This window comes from Cyprinus carpio, chromosome A21 (assembly GCF_018340385.1).
Source record: "Cyprinus carpio isolate SPL01 chromosome A21, ASM1834038v1, whole genome shotgun sequence".
In the NCBI taxonomy this organism is placed as follows: domain Eukaryota; kingdom Metazoa; phylum Chordata; class Actinopteri; order Cypriniformes; family Cyprinidae; genus Cyprinus; species Cyprinus carpio.
Genome location: NC_056592.1, coordinates 23,154,444 through 23,173,808, shown reverse-complemented (window position 1 = coordinate 23,173,808; position 19,365 = coordinate 23,154,444). Strand labels below are relative to the sequence as shown.

The 19,365-nt window shown below is 35.0% G+C and overlaps 1 protein-coding gene across 2 annotated transcripts in view; it reads left to right on the top strand.

Annotated features, from left to right (window-relative positions):
- Positions 1 to 12,549, top strand: part of LOC109065010 (glucocorticoid receptor-like) — a 48,315-nt gene extending 35,766 nt beyond the window's left edge. The window contains exons 3-6 of one of the 2 annotated variants that reach the window (XM_042711353.1): positions 1,935 to 2,089; positions 5,220 to 5,246; positions 8,982 to 9,098; positions 12,179 to 12,549. In XM_042711353.1, the coding sequence (XP_042567287.1) occupies positions 1,935 to 2,089; positions 5,220 to 5,246; positions 8,982 to 9,098; positions 12,179 to 12,534 (655 nt within the window). In that variant the 3' untranslated portion in view covers positions 12,535 to 12,549. The remainder of the gene's footprint in view (positions 1 to 1,934; positions 2,090 to 5,219; positions 5,247 to 8,981; positions 9,099 to 12,178) is intronic. The other variant, XM_042711354.1, reaches the window with a different exon arrangement.
- Positions 12,550 to 19,365: the final 6,816 nt, after the last annotated feature.

The following is a 19,365-nucleotide window of genomic DNA, read 5'->3' as shown; positions in this document are numbered from 1 at the left end:
TTATTCGCAAGAACAACAAAGTCACGAAACGCGCTCTGTAGAGCAGTTTGTCCATTTAGGGCTACTGTAGAAACATGGTGGTGACTTCCATGTAAGGGGACCCGTGGTGTAAGTAGATAGAAATTGCTCAATCTAAGGTAATGAAAACATAACGGTCCATTAAGTAAGGTCTGAAAACATAGTTATGTATATTATATTGCATTTCTCTCAATAGATCTTTGTAAATATAATACATTGCACCTTTAAAGCAGATGCTAATTTGCGCTGCTCTTGGTAGATTGTGTTGGTCATTATGAAAATGATCTGGCTGCATCTTTTAATTTGTGCATTGGCAGAAATTTCCACTTTCATTAGCGCTTTTTTTGGAATTGCGCTCTTGCTATAATTTGCCCTGTTTAGTAAATCTGGTCCTAAATGAGGTAAAGGTGTAGTTATATTCAAGCCATGAATTATTTTTATGGAGAGAAAAAAAAAAAAAACTTTTAAATATGTCATTTTGATTATCAAAGATGAGGGGGGCTTTAGTAATTTAGTGCCTGCAGGGGAACTTACAGCTAGGTATCATACACTTGCCGACTTTGTTAACAGGACCTCATACTCTAAATGATACACTACCAGACTTTCAGGCTGTTCTGAATGCAACAAACTCACACAGAAACACACATCTCATTGTTAGGAGATGCATGAAATAATGTGTTATAAAATTGGCTCAAAATATCAAACATTTTAAATCCTTCGACGTGTGTTTGGGCTGGAATCATAGTCTGAAGATAAGAAAATATATATAACATCACAAATTTATTTTCTTTAAGTATGCATGATATATTGGTACCATGTTGTTAGCTGATATTACTTATTATTATTATATGTTTTTTTTTAATGTAATGGTTGATTTTGGATACAAACTCCCACAAACCTTGGTAAATCACCATTTGATTAATTTAAAAACTTAAAAACTTTCAAATTTAAATGGGAAACTCCTACAAGTTGGCTTATCAACTATAAAACAGGAGGAGAAAATGCTTCCCATCTTGTTTCATCTAATGTGTCTACTTTGGTGCAAATTGCGCTTGGTAAAAGCAAGCTACTTTAAAGGTGCTGTATGTAGGATTGACACCGAGTGGTTGAACTAGGTATTGCAGTCCAAATTCAAAATATTGGAGAGCGTTTTTTTTCACCTGGCCCCTCCTCCTCAGACTTGACGCACACGCAGGTTGCCAGCGACACCAACAGGAATGAGCGCACTTGACAATGAATGGTGCCGAAATACAATTGGGTAAACTGGCAGTGGGCGGGTTTCACAAACCAAAACAGAGACCTACATTCTGACCCGGAACGCACATTTTCTAAGGAGAATAACTGACTGTAGCATTGTGTTTCAGATAAACAAGTATGTTTCTTAAATATCTTAATATTACATGACAACAATATGTTAAAAACAAAGGGTTTCCTTTTTGGTTTTTATTTATTTTTTAAAATGTATTGTTATTATTTTTTACATTTTGTGTACAGACGACAGCGTTATCGAATTGACCCCCATTCACACAGATCCACGAAAACAACAAAAAATGCTGTATTATTTTTTCCAGGCCAGTAGTTGGCGATGTTACTTTGTTTTTTTTTTGTTTTTGTTTTTTTTTTATGTTTTTGTAGTTTACACAGATTATAACTTTATTGTTTTTAAAAGTTTGTGTTTTCAGCCCCCCAAAACACCCTTGTCATGTAAATGAACAGCCAAAATGCATAAGAACGTTTCGGTTTTTAGTTGAAAATGGTGTCGTGTAAACATTTATTAATTTAAATACTCTGATGGGTTGATATCTAATGTAATATCTGGGTCTGGATTGTATACAAGTTATGTATTTATACATTACATTTTATTTGAAATGTCTTAAACCGTCCTTATTTTTTTTGTGTTCCAACTCTTTGACCAGGCCTGAAGCGAGCGCCTCCAGTTCGTCTGGATCAGTCAAGCCCGGCGGAAACACCCATAAGATCTGCCTGGTGTGCTCCGATGAGGCCTCTGGGTGTCATTATGGGGTGCTCACCTGTGGCAGCTGCAAGGTTTTCTTCAAAAGAGCCGTAGAGGGTGAGTCTGCGGGACACACATATACCCTTCATGTTCCTGTTTTGACAGTAGTTCTGACTCAGTGTGAAGCACTGGGATGATAAATCATTTGAATCTCATTTTATTAAGCAGTGAACAACAAAGGTATTGCATGTACCGTCAAGGTTGTCCTGTCAAATAGATTTTGATTAGCATTTGATGGCTGATAAAATGCTTGTATATAGCCACCCAAAACATTGTATTGGCTTTAGTTTATGTCTGTTAGGTCATATTAAATGTGTGATTTAATTTTGGAATGTCTATTAAAATTTACAGATGAGCCCTTACCATGTTACTAGATATGTACTGCCCCAAGCTTCCATTTCAACAGGAAATACATCAAACAGACAGGAAAACTTAAAACTATTAATAGTAATTTTATGGTATAAAAACATTTATTTCACGCAGTATTTAATAACAGAAAAACATTTATTTCACGCAGTATTTAATAACAGAAAATGTACACTGTCAAATTTGAGATTAATGATTCAGATAATCAGCCAGTAATCTTAAAATGGCTATATCGACTTGATTTAATCATATTTACTTATACATTGTTCTGTTATTATTTCTGATATCTCCTGATAGGTGGATTTATTATTGTAATATTTATGTAAATCCATTTCCTGCTTGTGTTCAAAATCATGAGTAGCTGGGGGTCTAAAATGCTTCATTTTTCTAGGTTAATATTTTTTGTTCATTAAAAATTATATTACTGCAATAATTTGAATTGAAGTTGAATCAATTTCTTTAGACATCCCCCCCACCCATAATGGAAGCAGAAACTGCCATTATAAGCAATGATGAAGCAATGAAGCTTTGATGATCCATGTTATTCAGCATGACTTGAGAGTGTTCCCAAGGGCATTTGCAGCAGGAAAATTTGACCTTTAGTACAGTCGTTCATATGGTCATTGTCACAAATCAGTGACCTAGAAATAGTGCAGAGTCTGAAATAATTTTTCATTTATTTTGGCATAATGTTTCTTTTGCAAGAATGTTTGCCATAATATTTCTTTTTCATTTGTTCAGCATAGAGGTTTCACCCCGCCATATTTTCCCCATAATAGAATCATTAACACCAGCACTTACAGAGTGTGACTTTAATCACTATCCTTTGAATATTTTTTTGTGATCTACTCCATCAGTCATGGTTTACTGAAACCTTAGCAGACAGATGATCAGCTTTGCCTTAATTAGACACGGAAAGAAAGCACATTGTCAAAGTGTGGTTTCCTGCAGAGGTGTTACTTTGAGATGAGATATTTCCTTATGTTTGGAGCACAGAATATGTCTAGAAAAAGAGCACGCAGCAATAAAGCTCATGTGCTTGGCTCCTTGACAAAATTCCCTCCTGTTTTAACACATGCTCCATCTGAGCACTGAAACAGAGTCCACCTGCATGATATTGCTACAGTATCCACTCCACTGGCATCCTCTACCATCCCTTCTCTATAGAGCTCGACAGTGGCATTCGAAAAGTAAAAATCCAATTCATTTTCACCTCAGAAATTAGATTATGCATAAAGCTTTCAGAACAGACTCCCTGTGCTCAGAAGAGATGCTGTTTCTGTAGAAGCCATGCACACAAGTCAGAGTGCAATTGCATTGATAGGAAACCATGGGTAATAGCCAAAGTCCTAGAGAAGAACTTCCATAATCCACAAATTAGAAAAGTATTTGATTCTAAATATTTTGCAGTTGTCGAGTTAATATATGTTGTTTTTATTCATAAATCAGTGATTCTAAGTCAAGAGTTTCATGGTGTACTGCCATTTGATTGTCATAATCAAAGCAGTGCTTTATGGGATGCAAAGTTAATTGCTTCATAAAAAAAAAAAAGTCAAGTAAACAGTCTTGTCTTTTTTTATGATATGATTCATTTGGTAGCTGATTGGTTTAAATTAAAACCAACACTCTAGAAGCAAGACTGCTAAAAGTGCACTGCTACACTCTAGAGTGCCAAGAAAATTTGTGAAAAAAAACAAATATACCTTTCTGTTGGCTCTGATTATATGCTGATTATATGCTGATGGGTTATAGTTCATAACCATGGTAAAATGAACATTTCTGTTGGAAATTATGCTGATTATATGCTGATGATCAGTAAGTAATTTGCATAATTTATATGCTGATGATCAGTAAGTAATTTGCAAAACTTAAAGGTACACAAACACACTTACACAGCATTCAGGCTATCAATTTTTACCTAAATTAATGCATTTAGCAGACGCTTTTATCCAAAGCGACATACAATGCAAACATGCTATCAATTTTTACCTATATTATAACAGTGTAGAAGTCTTAAAGGTACAGTAGCACAGTGTTACAAATGACACAGTAAACCTACACATAATCATAAGCTGTCTTTTCTATGTAAATCTTTTTAACCAACAAAAATGTTGGTTAATGCTGGCTAAAATGGCAAATCACTTGGTTTATACTTCTGATGTTAAACATCAGATATGATTGCATTTAATGTGTAGAGACTAATTGTGCGGCTGGTTAGGACACTGTTTAAAGGTCAGAGCGAGAGTGAAAACAGGACTTGTAAAATGTGTTTTTGTGTCAAGAAGCTTTGAATTTCAGGGAAAAGAAGAATATGTCTCCTTTATGCAAAAATAACAGATATGAATGGGTCCTGCATAGAGGATTTGGTTACACTTTAGTTCGGGGACTGATTCTCATTATTAACTAACTGTTAACTATTACTTTTGCCTCAATAAACTCCTAATTTGATACTTATTAATAGTAAGGTAGTTGTTAATTTTAGGTAAAGGGTGCATTATGGGATCTAAAATATGGTCATGCAGAATAATGCATTATATTATGTGCTTTAAAGTACTAATAAACAGCCAATACGCTAGTGATATGCATGCTAATAAGCAACTAGTTAATAGTAAGAATTGGTCCATAATTTAAAGTGTTAACAAGGATTTTTCGTATTTTAAACTTCATAGTTGCAACCAAACTGAAATGAATTGCTTTTGCTAACTAACTTCACATTTTGTGTCAGCATGAACTGAGCTGTGTTTTCAGCACTTGAAACATTTATATCTGTTATTTTTGTTTTTCTTCCCTGATTTCTTCGGTTGCTCTGGCAATGGTGAAGGATGGAGAGCACGACAAAACGCAGATGGTAAATAAATTCACCTTCAATAATGCTTTTGCTTCCAGTTTCAGGCGACCCGCAAGGCACCTGTGTTAAAATGCTCTTGTCTTTAGTAATAATTCACAGTATAGTAACACTGACTCAATGAAACTCAATTACAGCAGGAAAAGAAATCACCTACAGACACTGTCAGAAATTAACTGTTTTTTATTAAGGGCCAATATTGCCAGATGGACTTGATTTTCAAGGGCATTTACCTTTATCAGGATATCTATCCTTCTATCTATCTATCTATCTATCTATCTATATGCTAAATAAATGGCAAGTCTATATAGTAGATTATAGCAATATACTAACCTTGTGAGTGTTTTATGTTCTTTTTCAGAGCTGATTTTTTTGTTGTTGTTGTTGTAAAAAAATCATCTTATAATAGCAACTGCAACAGCACTCGCCTCTGATAAAGTAAATATTTTATACATGTAGGCTATTTTTTTCACTTGTGGTGTCCTTTTTCACACAGTTAATTTCTGACCCTCTTCAAAAGCATGCTAACTGCACTAGTTATTAGTCACTAATTTGCATTCTGATAATCATCATAGTTGCACTTCTCTGGATTTTGCTTGCACCACAGATAGTCCCTCTGAGTTGCTGTATGACTGCATTAGTATTGATCGGTTTTGCTGATGTGTCATGACCATGACTAATGGAAAGACACTTGAGTCAGAGTGCTTCAAGCCTGCTAAACATGTTTGAGTGTGACATTATTGTTTTATTCTGACCTTTAATGAAAAGAAATGGCTTGGAGCGGTGGTCTGCGGGATGAAGATAAGGATAAATTGGCTTTTGTGAATTTTTCCTTGACTTTGCTTCAGCACGGAAAAATCGAATTTGTTGAAAGGCAGACAGAAATGGATTTCAAAGCTCTGTTTGTAAGTGTGTAAAGTAAAACAAAGTCAGGTTAATCGAAGTATAATCCAATTAAAGGACACTGTCAAAGCAGCATCAGACAGGAAGTAGTTGATTGACATGCAGAGTATGAAGTCACACTGTGAAAATACTCCTAATATTTCAAGGTAGTGATAGCCAGAGCAACAGATTAATTTAACCATAAATCTAACAAATTTGAGTGAGGTTTATGGTTAAAAAATGAAAATAAAGCTCTCTGTTGTCACAAGTGCTGTTGTCACAACCTGAATGCAGTTCCATGCTGTCAGTTTTTTGGTTCCCTGAACGTTCTGGCAATATTCATTAAATAAAATGTAAAAATTACGGTGGCCGAGAAGGGCAAAACAGATTACAATTATGAAAACAAAATAACAAATTACAAACGCAAACGCAAACAAAAGAAACAAAATAAAAATTCAGAAAACATTATAACAAATCAGAAAACACATGACAAATTCGAAAACAAAATAACAAGTCAGAAAACACAACGACAAATCGGACAAACCAGAAGAGGTAGGTATAGTTTGAGATGGCGCCATTGGTTTGGGATTACTCACCACTGACTGGACGAGACTTCTGTCAATCAAAGTATATAGAAATAACCAGCTGAAAAACAGCAGAGTCGTGGTAGAAAGTTCGGAGATGGTCTTAAAGTAGCTCGGTTTAAATGTATTGTATAAATTGTGCTTACTATGGAATAAAACATACGGAATGTATATTTACACTTTGTGCAAATTATCTGCCTTATTGGCATTTTGGTATCAGTATTTTGTCAGCTCCTGTGGTGCAGATGGTTAAGCGTCTTCTTTTAGCTTTTAGACTGATCGACCCGGGTTCGATCCCACCTTTTGCCGAACTTTATTTTCTCCCTTTTCAAATTTCGTGTTAGCAATGGATTTTACTTAAACTAAGTGAAAATAGCAGTATTTTTAGCAATATGTTATTTACACTAAGTGCAAATACCTATTTACACTGTCAAAATAGCAGGATTTTCTGCTATGTATACTACTTGTTACAAATAGTGGCAATTATCTGCACTTCGGTATTGCAGTACATTATAAAACAGTATGCAATAATAACGTATTGAGTGTAAATTATAATTTTAATTCAAATTATTAAATGGATGCTACCTTATTGGTACAATAAAGCCCTCCCTACACCTGCACCTACACATACCCTAAACCTACCCTATACTTTATTTTCTGAATTGTTGTTGTGTTTTCTGAATTGTTATTTTGTTTTTTAGATTTGCATTTGCGTTTGTAATTTGTTATTTTGTCTTCATAATTGTAATCTGTTCTGCCCTTCTTGGCCACCGTAAAAAATAGCTATTAGAGAAGATTCTGTATAGCTTCTTACTAAAACCTCCTGGCAATGGTTTGGTTGCTGAAAAATAGAACGAAGAGGCACAGAAACCTCTTTTAGTTGCGCTGAATACTGTATTTGGCTATTGCATGCTTTGATATGCTTCAAAATGAACAATTCTGCAAGTTGGGTCTCTACAGACTGTGGGATGGCATGTTCTCCACACCAAATGGAGAAATCCTTAAAGGTCTTTGGCTGAGTGGTTGGCAGTCGACTGGTTGAGGTGGCGTTTGATTATTCATCTGTTTTGGCTTATGATTCTGTACTAATTCCAAAGATGTCTGGCTTTGAAGATTTTTTCAAAGCTTTTTGAAGTTTTGGATTCTCTCGAATAGGAATGAATAAAGATGTGATGGTTCTGCTGGCATGGAGCTGGAATGGATTTTATGTGGATAGTTTAGCCAAAACTATAATTATTACATAACACATACATATTATATGTGTTTATGTGCGTGTGTGTGTGTGTGTGTATATATATATATATATATATATATATATATATATATATATATATATATATATATACATATACACACACACACACACACACACACACACACACACACACACATACGTTTTTGAGTTAATTATTATTATTGGTCACACTATAATTCTTTATTTTTAAGGTCCAGTTCTTACTATTAACAAACCATTAACTATGACTTGCCTCAATAATCTCCTAATTTGCTGCTTATTAATGTTAGTAATGTAGTTGTTAAGTTTGGGTATTGGATAGGATTAGGGATGTAGAATATGGTCGTGCAGAATATGTGCTTTATAAGTACTAATATACAGCCAATATGTGAATAATAGGCATGCTAATAAGCAACTTATTAAAAGTGAGAATTGGTCCCTAAACTAAAGTGACTTTATTATTATTTTTTACCATCTTTCTAGTCTCTAAAATTAATAAGATTTAGTAGCCAAGACGGAAGGTAATAAACTAGATTATGACACTTTTGATGTTTGCACTGGATTTCACCTTATTAACCGAAATTTTTCATTGATTTTTTCACCCCAAAGACCCAAAAAAATCATTAAAGCAAGCTTTTTTATTAATCAGGTTTCATATTTCATAGTGTTTCATATTCATATATGATTATCTCAGTGTCGCATTGGATTTTAGTGGGACTTACTACTTTGAAAAGATCATTAGATCAGGCTCAAGCCAGCTTTAGTTAGTTTTACGTTTCCTTTTAGCTTTAAAACAGTTGTAACCTTAATCGTTTTGTCACTTTGCGTGATTCTTGCTGACCCTCCAGCGAAATGAATCCAGTCACCTAACACAGTAGTATATGCATTCAGTGGTCACTTTACTGCTGTAAATAAAACTCTGTTTGGGTTATTTGGGTGTGATGCTGTAAAAGAAAACATCCGAGGTGCTTATTATAACTTTAAATCCTTTCAAATGTTTCACCATAAAGCTGTGAGTAATACCCATATTTCTTCCAGGGCAGCACAACTATCTCTGCGCTGGAAGGAATGATTGCATCATCGACAAGATAAGAAGGAAAAACTGCCCGGCATGCCGCTTTCGCAAGTGTCTCCAGGCCGGCATGAACTTGGAAGGTGAGGATGCTCTGATAGTTTGCCGAGGAGTTTGCTTGATTGGTTTATATGACCTTTATATGCCACTCCACAGGGGTGCAAACCAGTATGCAATTAGGAATGACAGTCAAGATGAATTTGAGTTTCCCAAAAATAATCATTTACTTTCCATCATGACATTTCACTCGCTTTTGTTCCCAATAAATCCAGAATGAGCAGTTCTGAAGGAAAGACCAATTTTCAAATTGGTACACTGTTCATGTCAATGTTCATGAAATGTTGTCAAATCAAATGTCATCAAATAATTTATAGTTTTCTAATTTATCAAACAACTGAGTTCCATTTTTTTTTTTTTTTTATGTGTGTATTACTGATTTTACAGATCACTTTGCTTTTTCCGTATGCACAATTTTTCAATTCACACCCTTAAGTAGGTGGTGGAAACATAGTGAGACCAAGGACTGTGTGTAAAGATTTTCCTTCATGCACAAAAGATGAAGGAAGGTATAAAATAGCCTAAAGCTTTAAGAACATGCAGCAGTGCTTCTTTGACAGTGTGCTGATGTACTTCACAGTTATTGGACAGAGCTCATCCATCTCTGTGCAAGGCTTTAAAATTGTGGATGATTTATTTGCGTGAAGCACCAAACAGGAAAAAAAAAGAAAAAAAAAAGACCTTGATGCAGTAGCTGCAAACTAAATCTGGGGTTCTACCAGAGAGGCTTTTAGTTGCCATAGAAACATTTATGGCAGAAAATTAAAAAAATGAGACAGAATGACATTGTGTTTGATGGTAAGCTCTCAATCAGCAGAACGGCTGAGTGATTTTACGAGAGAAAACCTTCAGGGCATTCACACATCAAAACACAGAGGCATATGTAACCCAGGTCATTCATACTTACAGGTAGTAATTTGTTGTTTATATGGCTGTAACATGAATAGTAATATTAATAATAGAATAGCAATGTAAAATGTATTTATTTTACTATGAATCAGAAAAATATAAATGTGTGTGTGTGTGTGTGTGTGTGTGTGTGTGTATGATGACATGGGGGTAAGTGAATAATGACCAAATATTCATTTTGCGGTGGAGTAACCCTTTAAGTGAGAGGTTACGTGTCCGTGTTGTGAATAGCAATCCTTGATTTCAATCCACACCTGGAAACAGAGCAGAATATATGTTTTTGGCAATCTGGTAGGACAGAATGACATTACCTTTGAGGTGTTTTTTTTTTTTTTTTTTTTTTTGAGATTTCTCTGGAATCTTATTTTCTGATATCTGGCTCTAGATTTCTAATAGATAATGCTGTCCCCTTCCCCACTCACTGTAGCTGTTGCGAAACATGCGTTACACGTACATGTATCTGTAAGCTTCATTTATATAGTGTCTGTGCTGAAATTCAAAAGATTCTCACAAGAAAGGACACTGGAATATTACTTTAAGAAATCAGTATGAGTGGGAATATACCTTATACAAGGCGTGCTCAAATTTCTGCCTCATCATTGTTTTACGATCATAATAATATTGAGGAAGTAATAGCAGCCTTACTCAGTACTTGCATGAATTCACAGTAAATGAGTAGAAAGCAAATCCTATGAGCGTTGAGTCACTTTGAAGAACATTGTCTTTAATATAGAACATTAGATCTTCTGGTTTTTTTTTTTATTTAAAATAAAAAAGGGCTTCTTGATTAATGATGTAATGATGCCCTTGTTTTTGTTGTTCTGACATTTATATTAAAGGGGTCATGAAATGCAGTTTCAGATTTTTAGGTTAGTTTATGAAGCTTGCAAAGTTTTTTGCACCGAATAACCTCTCGCAGAAACAGAAATAAACGCCCACAGCTGTGATTGGCTAACTTCATTGCACTATATCCACGCATACCACAAAAAACTGAAACATCTCTAACACAACAAATGCAACTCTGTTTTAGAAAGCCAACTATGTTTTACCCAGAGTCAGATCCTGATTTAAAATCCAGCTGTTTCTGAAGCAATGAAAAAAAAAGAAGTATCTTTTCAACTGGGGAGTTAATTTTGAGTTCTGAAGCTTGCAGTATGTTTTTATTGTAGAGTAACCTCTTACACGCAAAAACATCAAGAACATTTTGATTCTTCATTTCATGACCTTTTTTTAAAAAATAGATGCAGTTCATACATACTATAACTTAAATACATCTTCTCTATGATGAACATGTTCTGAATTTAAATCGTACATAAATATAACAAATAATATTTTTGCGGTCCAATATGTACAGGTGGTGTAACTGTCAAGATATTTTCTTTTTCTTCATTATTATTATTATTATTATTAATATTTGTCACAGGTGAGTCAGGGAAACAAGGACAAGGCGAGTCGGGTTTAAATGCAGCGTTAAATTTATTAAATCAAAAATAAAGAAGGTAATCTAAGGAGAAATAACCAGAAATGCAGGAGAAAAACTCGGTAAACTAATAAAAGACAAAGAGCTGAACTGAAAGAGGGCTAGACGTACACAAACTGATGATGGGTAAAACAAGGCACAGATGTGACTTTAGTAAATGATTAAATATGGTAACAGGAACAACGTGATACAAAATAGAAGTCCAAAAAACAGAACGTAACCATAACAATATTATCTTATTATAATATTATAAACCTTTATGTTAAAGCATGACGATAGTACAGCTTTCTATTAAAGCTGCTTTGAAACAATGTGAATTGTGAAAAGTGCTATACAAATAAATGAGACTTTTTAGAATTAGATAAATTAGTGTACAGGATATGCGACTTGAAAGTTTCAACTCTTGCAATTTTGCTTTTTTTGCAGATGCAAGCATCTTACGACTTGGCACATAGGCTTTAATCTAGATTTTCAAAAGATTTCCTTTCTATTCATCTTTGATATCCTAGTCACTGACTTGTTTACAAAACTGGTGCAGCAAAAGTAGCTATGCGAATTAAGATTGTATCAGGATACAAAAGATAAAAATGTATTTAGTCATCGATTTAGTCATGCAAGAATCGAGTAGCTATGCACTGTTACACCTTGATTTCAACATTCAGATGAAATTACTGTTCATTGAAGTCTAAATAATCACATTTCTCCCCTTCGTTTTAGCTCGAAAAAACAAGAAACTGATGCGATTACGGGGTCATTCGTCCTCAAGTGAGCAGGCCCCAGCTCTGCCTGAAGAGCGCATGTGTTCGCTGGTGCCCAAAGCCATGCCCCAGCTGGTGCCCACCATGCTGTCCCTGCTCAAAGCCATTGAGCCTGAGATCATTTACGCGGGTTACGACAGCACCATCCCGGACACCTCCACCCGCATCATGACCACACTTAACCGTCTGGGAGGCCGTCAGGTCATCTCTGCAGTCAAGTGGGCTAAAGCCCTTCCTGGTGAGCCCTCAGTATTCGCTAAAATACAGTTAATCATTACTCAACCATTTATTTTGTTTTGTTTTGTTTTGTTTTAATCATTATTTACCAATTCATCCCTTTGAAGCTGCTTTGATACCATCTGTATGGTTTAAAATGCTATATAAATAAAGGTGACTTTTGTTCTTTGTTTTGATTTTATTTTATTTTGTGTTTTTTGTTTTGTTTTTTTATTTGATTTGATTTTTGTTTTGATTTTGTTTTTTTTTTGTTTTTTTTTTTGTTTTCCCTTATTGTATTCCCTTTTTCTTCCACTTGAAAAGGTACTATGTTGGCAGAATGTCATTGTGGATGTGTGCAGTCATCTTAAATGTGTACTTATAGGGTCAAATGTGCCAATCACTAGTTCGTCAGCAGAGAGAGACTTGAAAAGTTGTAGAACGAATCCATTATGCTAGAGATCTAATGAGCATCTGCGGGCAGGCTGACATCATGTCTGGCCAGGGGATTGAAAAAAATCCCTCCATGGTAGGGGGCTGGCCGGTATGACCGTATGTATCGTTACCACGGTATAAAGTGTCTATTGTTAGAGATTTTGGTAACACTTTACAATTTAGGTTCCCATTAGTTAATGTTAGTTGATGTATTAAACTAACATGAACAATGAACACTGCATTTATACAGTATTTATCAATCTTTTAATGTTATTGTTACAGTTGTTCGTTCATGGTTAAATCACAGTGCATTAACTAGGCTAATGTAAACAAGCACAACTTCTGATTCTAATAATGCATTACTAAATGTTGAAGTTAACATTAACTAAGACTAATTAAGAAGTACTGTTTATTCTTTATTTCTTAGTTTCCTTAACTAAAGTAGTTAACTAATGTTAACTAACGAACGTTATTGTAAAGTGTTAACAAGATTTTGCTATATTGTTTATTTCCTGGTATCCAAATATATCTGCATAGCACAGTACTTCTTAAAAGTTATTTATACCTAAGAGTGACAAAGGGACATGCATAAATGAGAAAATAAAGAGTATGACGTGCTTGATGTAAAAAAGCAATATGAAGTGAAAAATATGCAGTGCTTGCACTGACTGACACAGAGCCGAAGTGCTCGCACCAAGCAGCTACCTTCCGGTCTCTCTCTTGAAACCAACACAAAAGTGACTTAAACTGCAATTCATCAACTGGCCCGCAAAAAGGGAGTCATTCCCATAGACCTCCTCCCATGTTAAAATGCCCAACTTTACAGCAGAATAAAAGTTGTTTTGGTCTATATATAGATAGATATATATTTTTTTAATTATATTAAGCTTTAAAGTTCTGCATAAATTAAGGGTGTGGCCACTTGAGTGACAGGTGGATTCCCACTGCTGTCACCACCCTCTAGGCTAGGTGGGTGTGGTTTCAGCAACCAGTCCACCCCTCAGCTCCACCCACGTCCCGCCTCTTTGCCCATTTTCGATTATCGTAGCAAATCCTATGAACGTTGAGTCACTTTGAAAGAACCTTGTCTTTAATATACGAACATTAGAACTAGAAAAAGGGCTTCTTGGTTAATGATGTAATGATGCTCTTTGTTTTTATGTTGTTCTGACATTTATATTAAAGGGGTCATAAAATGCAGTTTCAGATTTTTTAGGTTAGATAATGAAGACTGCAAAGTTTTTTTGCAACCAAATAACCTCTCGCAGAAACAGAAATAAACGCCCACAGCTCTGTGATTGGGTAACTTCATTGCACTATATCCACACCTACTTCATAAAGCATGGTGTGTGTTTTGATTCTTGAGATGGCAAGCGCTGTGATAGAGCCATCTATGTTTGAGTATGTCGAGAGTGACGCACTGCCAAGATGGCGACGGCTGGCTCCGCCTACTTTAGGCTTCAAAAATGCTCTTGCAGAAACCTACGGGGGACGTTTTTATACAGTCTATGGCTCGCACAGACAGCATGCGATCGTGAATTCAGATCTCTTTTGTGTCTTATTGTGCTTGAATGGTCAAATACGCACACAGTAATTTCAAAATGCCCAGCGTGTGAAGTATTCAGGTAATCACAGTCAGTTACCAGTCAGGCAGGAGTAGGGTTGCAAAGGGTGGACAATTTACTGGAAAAAATTTTCCACCTTTTTGCAACCCTAGTTTAGATGTGTTAAATAAATGTTAACAGTTGGGAGAAAACCGGATGGGTTTGCAGTAAATTGGATCTGTGCAGGATCAGTCGGTCTTAATGGGACAAGCAGCCTAATTTACCTGCTGCTGTCTGTCATTGATGTTAATCGAACAACAAAAGACAGAGAAAATAACACACTGTGTATTGACTGAATTACTTTTGAATTCATATTTGATTCATACAATTAACACTATGCAATGTGGTCTTAGTTATACACTTTGATTATTACATTTTGGTAGTAGCATTATTTACTCACATGTTAAATAAACCCACAGTAGCTGAAAGACTTAAGTTTAACTTTATTTAATTTTTTTTCTATTGTGTTTTGACTTCTTTCTCTGGGTCTTTTTTATTTTGGTTTATTTTTTATCTATTTGATTTTATTATTTATTTGAATAAAAATATCTATATCAAGATATGCATTATTGTGAAATAAAATTTCTCATACCATGAAATAAGATTTATGGTCATGTAATTCGCCCACCCCTACTCCATAGATTGGGAAAAGAATTCATTGTCAGAGAAAAGGAAATACTGCTGCTTTGCTCACCTGCTCGTGACTGCGTAGATCTGTAGCCCAGCGTGGGATAGTTTTCGAACACCACACAATGTGTTTTGTTTTTGTTCAAATGTAAGGGCTACTAGCTTAGGACGAACACTGTGGACCCTCACCCAGCCAATGGCGTGAGAAAGCAGCACATGATTTTCTAATCGCTGCAAGCTTTTTTTTTTCTCTTCTCTGCTCTGGTTGTGTGTCATAGGCCTACTGGGGGCAAAATCTTTGTGGAAGAGGATTACGTAACACCACACGGCTTTGAGCAAACTCGTTCCTGTGCGCTGTACAATCCTCTTTAAATAGGCAACATTATAATGTAGCCAGCATTCTGACAACACAGTAATGGCGTTCAGAGATTTGAAAACATGACAGGCAGTTGTGAAAGTTAAATGTTAAAGTGTTTGCTCTCGGTTTTCTTATGTAACAAATATATCTGGTTTCTAATGACTAATTCATTTAATTGAATCTGACTTTTATGTAACAGTGGTTTCATGAACGATTTACACAAATTTGTTCTGGTCCAGTTGTCTCTGCAAGGTTTCGATGCCAGGAAAGATGATTATGATTATTCAAACAAAAAAAAAAAAAAGAAATAAATAAATGCATAAGCCAAAGGTTGGTTTTGATTTTAGTGACATCAAAATCATGTCAAAAATCAAAACAGAGAGATGTCCATTATGATGTTGGGCACCAGAGGGTTCTGAAGCTACAGCCATCATATAATATTATAATACTAAATCTCAAAATAAAAAAAGTGTAATTAAAACTATTTTGCATTTTAAGGCACGGCCTAAAATGATGGTTCTTCAAGGATTCTTTGCAGCTCTTTGGTTCAGCAGAGATTTGTCTTCATATTATGAACTATGCTGCTTTTGTAGGTCTCTTGAGATGGTGTTCTTTAAGAGTTATTGTCTGTATCACATTAAGGCTTCAGAACACCTGCACCTGGATGACCAAGCTGACGCTGTTGCAGTGCTCCTGGCTCTTCCTCATGTCCTTCGGCTTGGGCTGGAGATCCTACCCAAGCAGTGTAAACGAGGACATGCTGTGTTTCGCTCCAGGACCTCGTCATCAATGAGTGAGCCCACCTTTACAGTACCCACACTGGAATGTTTTTGGCTTTCAGTGACACATTATGTGGTTTTCAAGATCGGATATTCTGGGTCATAGGCAAATGTCACGTAAACTAAAGGCAGTCATATGGCATTCAGTTCAAAACCACCTCCAAAGTGTCCTTTTCTAAGAATGGAAAAATGAATCAATAGTGTGGTATGTTAAATTTAAATTAAATAAAAATTTAATTTATTGCATTTAGCAGACCCTTTTATCCAAAACGCGACTTACAGTGCATTCAGGTCTATCATTTTTACCTATCATGTGTTCCCCGGGTGATCGAACCCCCAAACCTTGCGCTTGTTGAACACAATGCTTACCACTTGAGCTACAGGAGCACATGTTAGTGTATCATCTTTTATTTTACATTGTAATGTTAATTAACATGGTATGTGATAACATTATAAAATACTCATTTGAATTACCTGCAGATTTAATTCCTTAAAGCTTTTGGGATACACCCCTTTACTGTCAAATATCTTTCCCCATTGACTATCAGAAGTATCAGTATATTAAAAAAAAAACACTTTTTTGATTTAAAGATGGATAATCCCCAGATCTTTAATATAGTGAGATGTATTATATTTAAATATTATATTTATATAAATACGAGTTTAATCCAAAATTATATGTATAATAATTAAGGGGATGTATGTATTATTATATTTAATTTAATGTAATTTAATATAGTATATTCAGTATTTATATTATATTTATTATATAATATTTAACGCTAGTGAATTTACAATTCCACCTTACTAAAATAAGGCATCTAAGGTCTCCAACAATTTTTTAAAATTGTGTATAATATTTTAAAACGGGATATTATACTACTATATATTTCACAATCAGTTAAATTATGGCATAGCATATTATAAGTCTGTTACAAATGTAAATATCTTAAGAATACCAAACAATGGACAAAATGCAAGCTTCTGTTTTTACCATTTCTGAGGAAAAGTGAACGCATTCTCTGCCGTCTTAATGAATTGCACAAGATTTTCCCATCTTATCTGCTGTTATGTATTGCATGCAGTGTTATGTGAGAAATGACCGCTTGTGGGTGTTGGTACATCTAATGCTGTAACTAGGAAATGTTAACTATACTACGCGCAATTTTTTTTTCAGTCATATACATAAAGTATGCTTACAGACTACAGTTTGCTCATGACACATCACATACTATTTTCCTGTCAATATATGCCTCCATCGTCACGAAATACAGTTAAAACCTGACATTTGACATTGTGTTTTGCACCATTGCTTTAGAAAAGGCGTCTTTCAAACAAAACTGAAATTGAAAAACACGATACGGCCAAAGTGCCTTTATACAGTTGCAAAATGCAGGATGATTTAATTAACTAAGTAGTTGTAATTTGTCATGCAATCAGCAAACAGTTTTTCATGTCATGTGCATGTCTGGGCTTTTATGTCAATGTCAACAATAATTTTTGTCAAATGTTCAAGTTACTTCTATTGTATCACCATGATGTTTTCTGTGAAATTTCTCGCAGAATGTGAATTTTCTCTGTGTGTGTGTTAAGGGGATAGTATGAAAACTACCCTACATGAATGACCAGTGTAGGCCAGATGCTGAAGATCACCAGTGAGCTGGTCAGGCTGCAGGCTGTCCTACGACAAGAGTATGATCTCTGCTAGAAAGTGCTCCTCCTCCTCAAAAGCACAGGTAAAAATAGTCGCACGCATCAGAATGCAGAAGTGTTAATTGCATACAGGAAGTGTTACATGTACAGTGACCCTTCAAAAAGTATGTCAAGTGGGATTTATTTTAAAGAAGACAAGCACAGATATTTCACATGATAAAATAAAAAAGAAAACAAATAAATAATGGGTAAACACTTTATTATCTACTATTACTATGGGGAAGGCATATTACTACATACTGGTCTGTTTATTAGTACTTATAAAAGCACATATTAATGCTTTATTTGTAACATGACCGATATTGTAGTCCACTTGTTCATAAAGCACACACCTAAACTTTGAACAACTAGCACATCAACGTCAAGTTATAATAGATTATGTTTTTTTACCTAATATGAGTTTTTTTTGAGGCAAAAGAAAATGTTACCCTAAACTTGGAGTCGCGTTTTTGGGTATGACATGATCCCTTTTTCTCCCCTTTTCCCCTATTGCCTCCCCAATTTTTTCTTAATATAAATGGAACTGAAAAATTTCTTTCAGTATGATCTTACAGTGATTTTAAAGGATGCAGACATAATTAACAAAACGTTGACATAACAGGGAGTGCTGTCGTTGAAATGCGCTGATTCTAATTAATGTGATGAACTTCACCACGAATATCATGTGGTTATGTCCTGTGTCTCCTTTTTAAAGTAACAATGCTTGAAGGGGAGCAACAAAATATTTCTTTCTAGACATGATCTTAGGTTCATTTTTTTTCACTTCTCCCCGTTTCATTATCTCGTATGCACCGGTGACCAGGACGATATTCAGCCCCATTATGTCCTTTTGAAAATGTTTTTAACTTTTTGGAAGGCCACTGCAACGCAATGTTAATAACATGACTTCGCGATGTGTAATACTATATCAAGCATAATTATTTCCTCAGTCTTTATTCAGCAGTTCACAAACATGAGTAAAGTCAATGATTGTATTTATATACCTAGTTTGTTCGTCAAAATCAGACTGGCAGTAGTGCCTGACTAAGAAACATTATCTTAATGTTGATTGTAAATAATTGTACATTAATAACATGTAACTGTAACAATGTACAATCATTGCTGTTCGTTTCCAATTTATTAGCGGAACAACTATTCTCGCTCTTTTTTCATATTGATGTTGATATAACAATAAATGTGGGAAAGGATTTGCTGAAGATACACTTGTAGTATTGATGCAAAATTCAGTTTGAAAGTCAATTTTATTCCTAATAAACGGTTTAACTGCACTCACAAGTGATATTATAATATTCCTAAAATAAAAAAAAAAAAAATGAAATCACAATTCTTTCCTTGTACTTCCCTCTCAGTGACACACGCTGACTGATGATTATGCAACTGCTCATTATCAGGGGGCAGGGGTGGTCTTCTCATT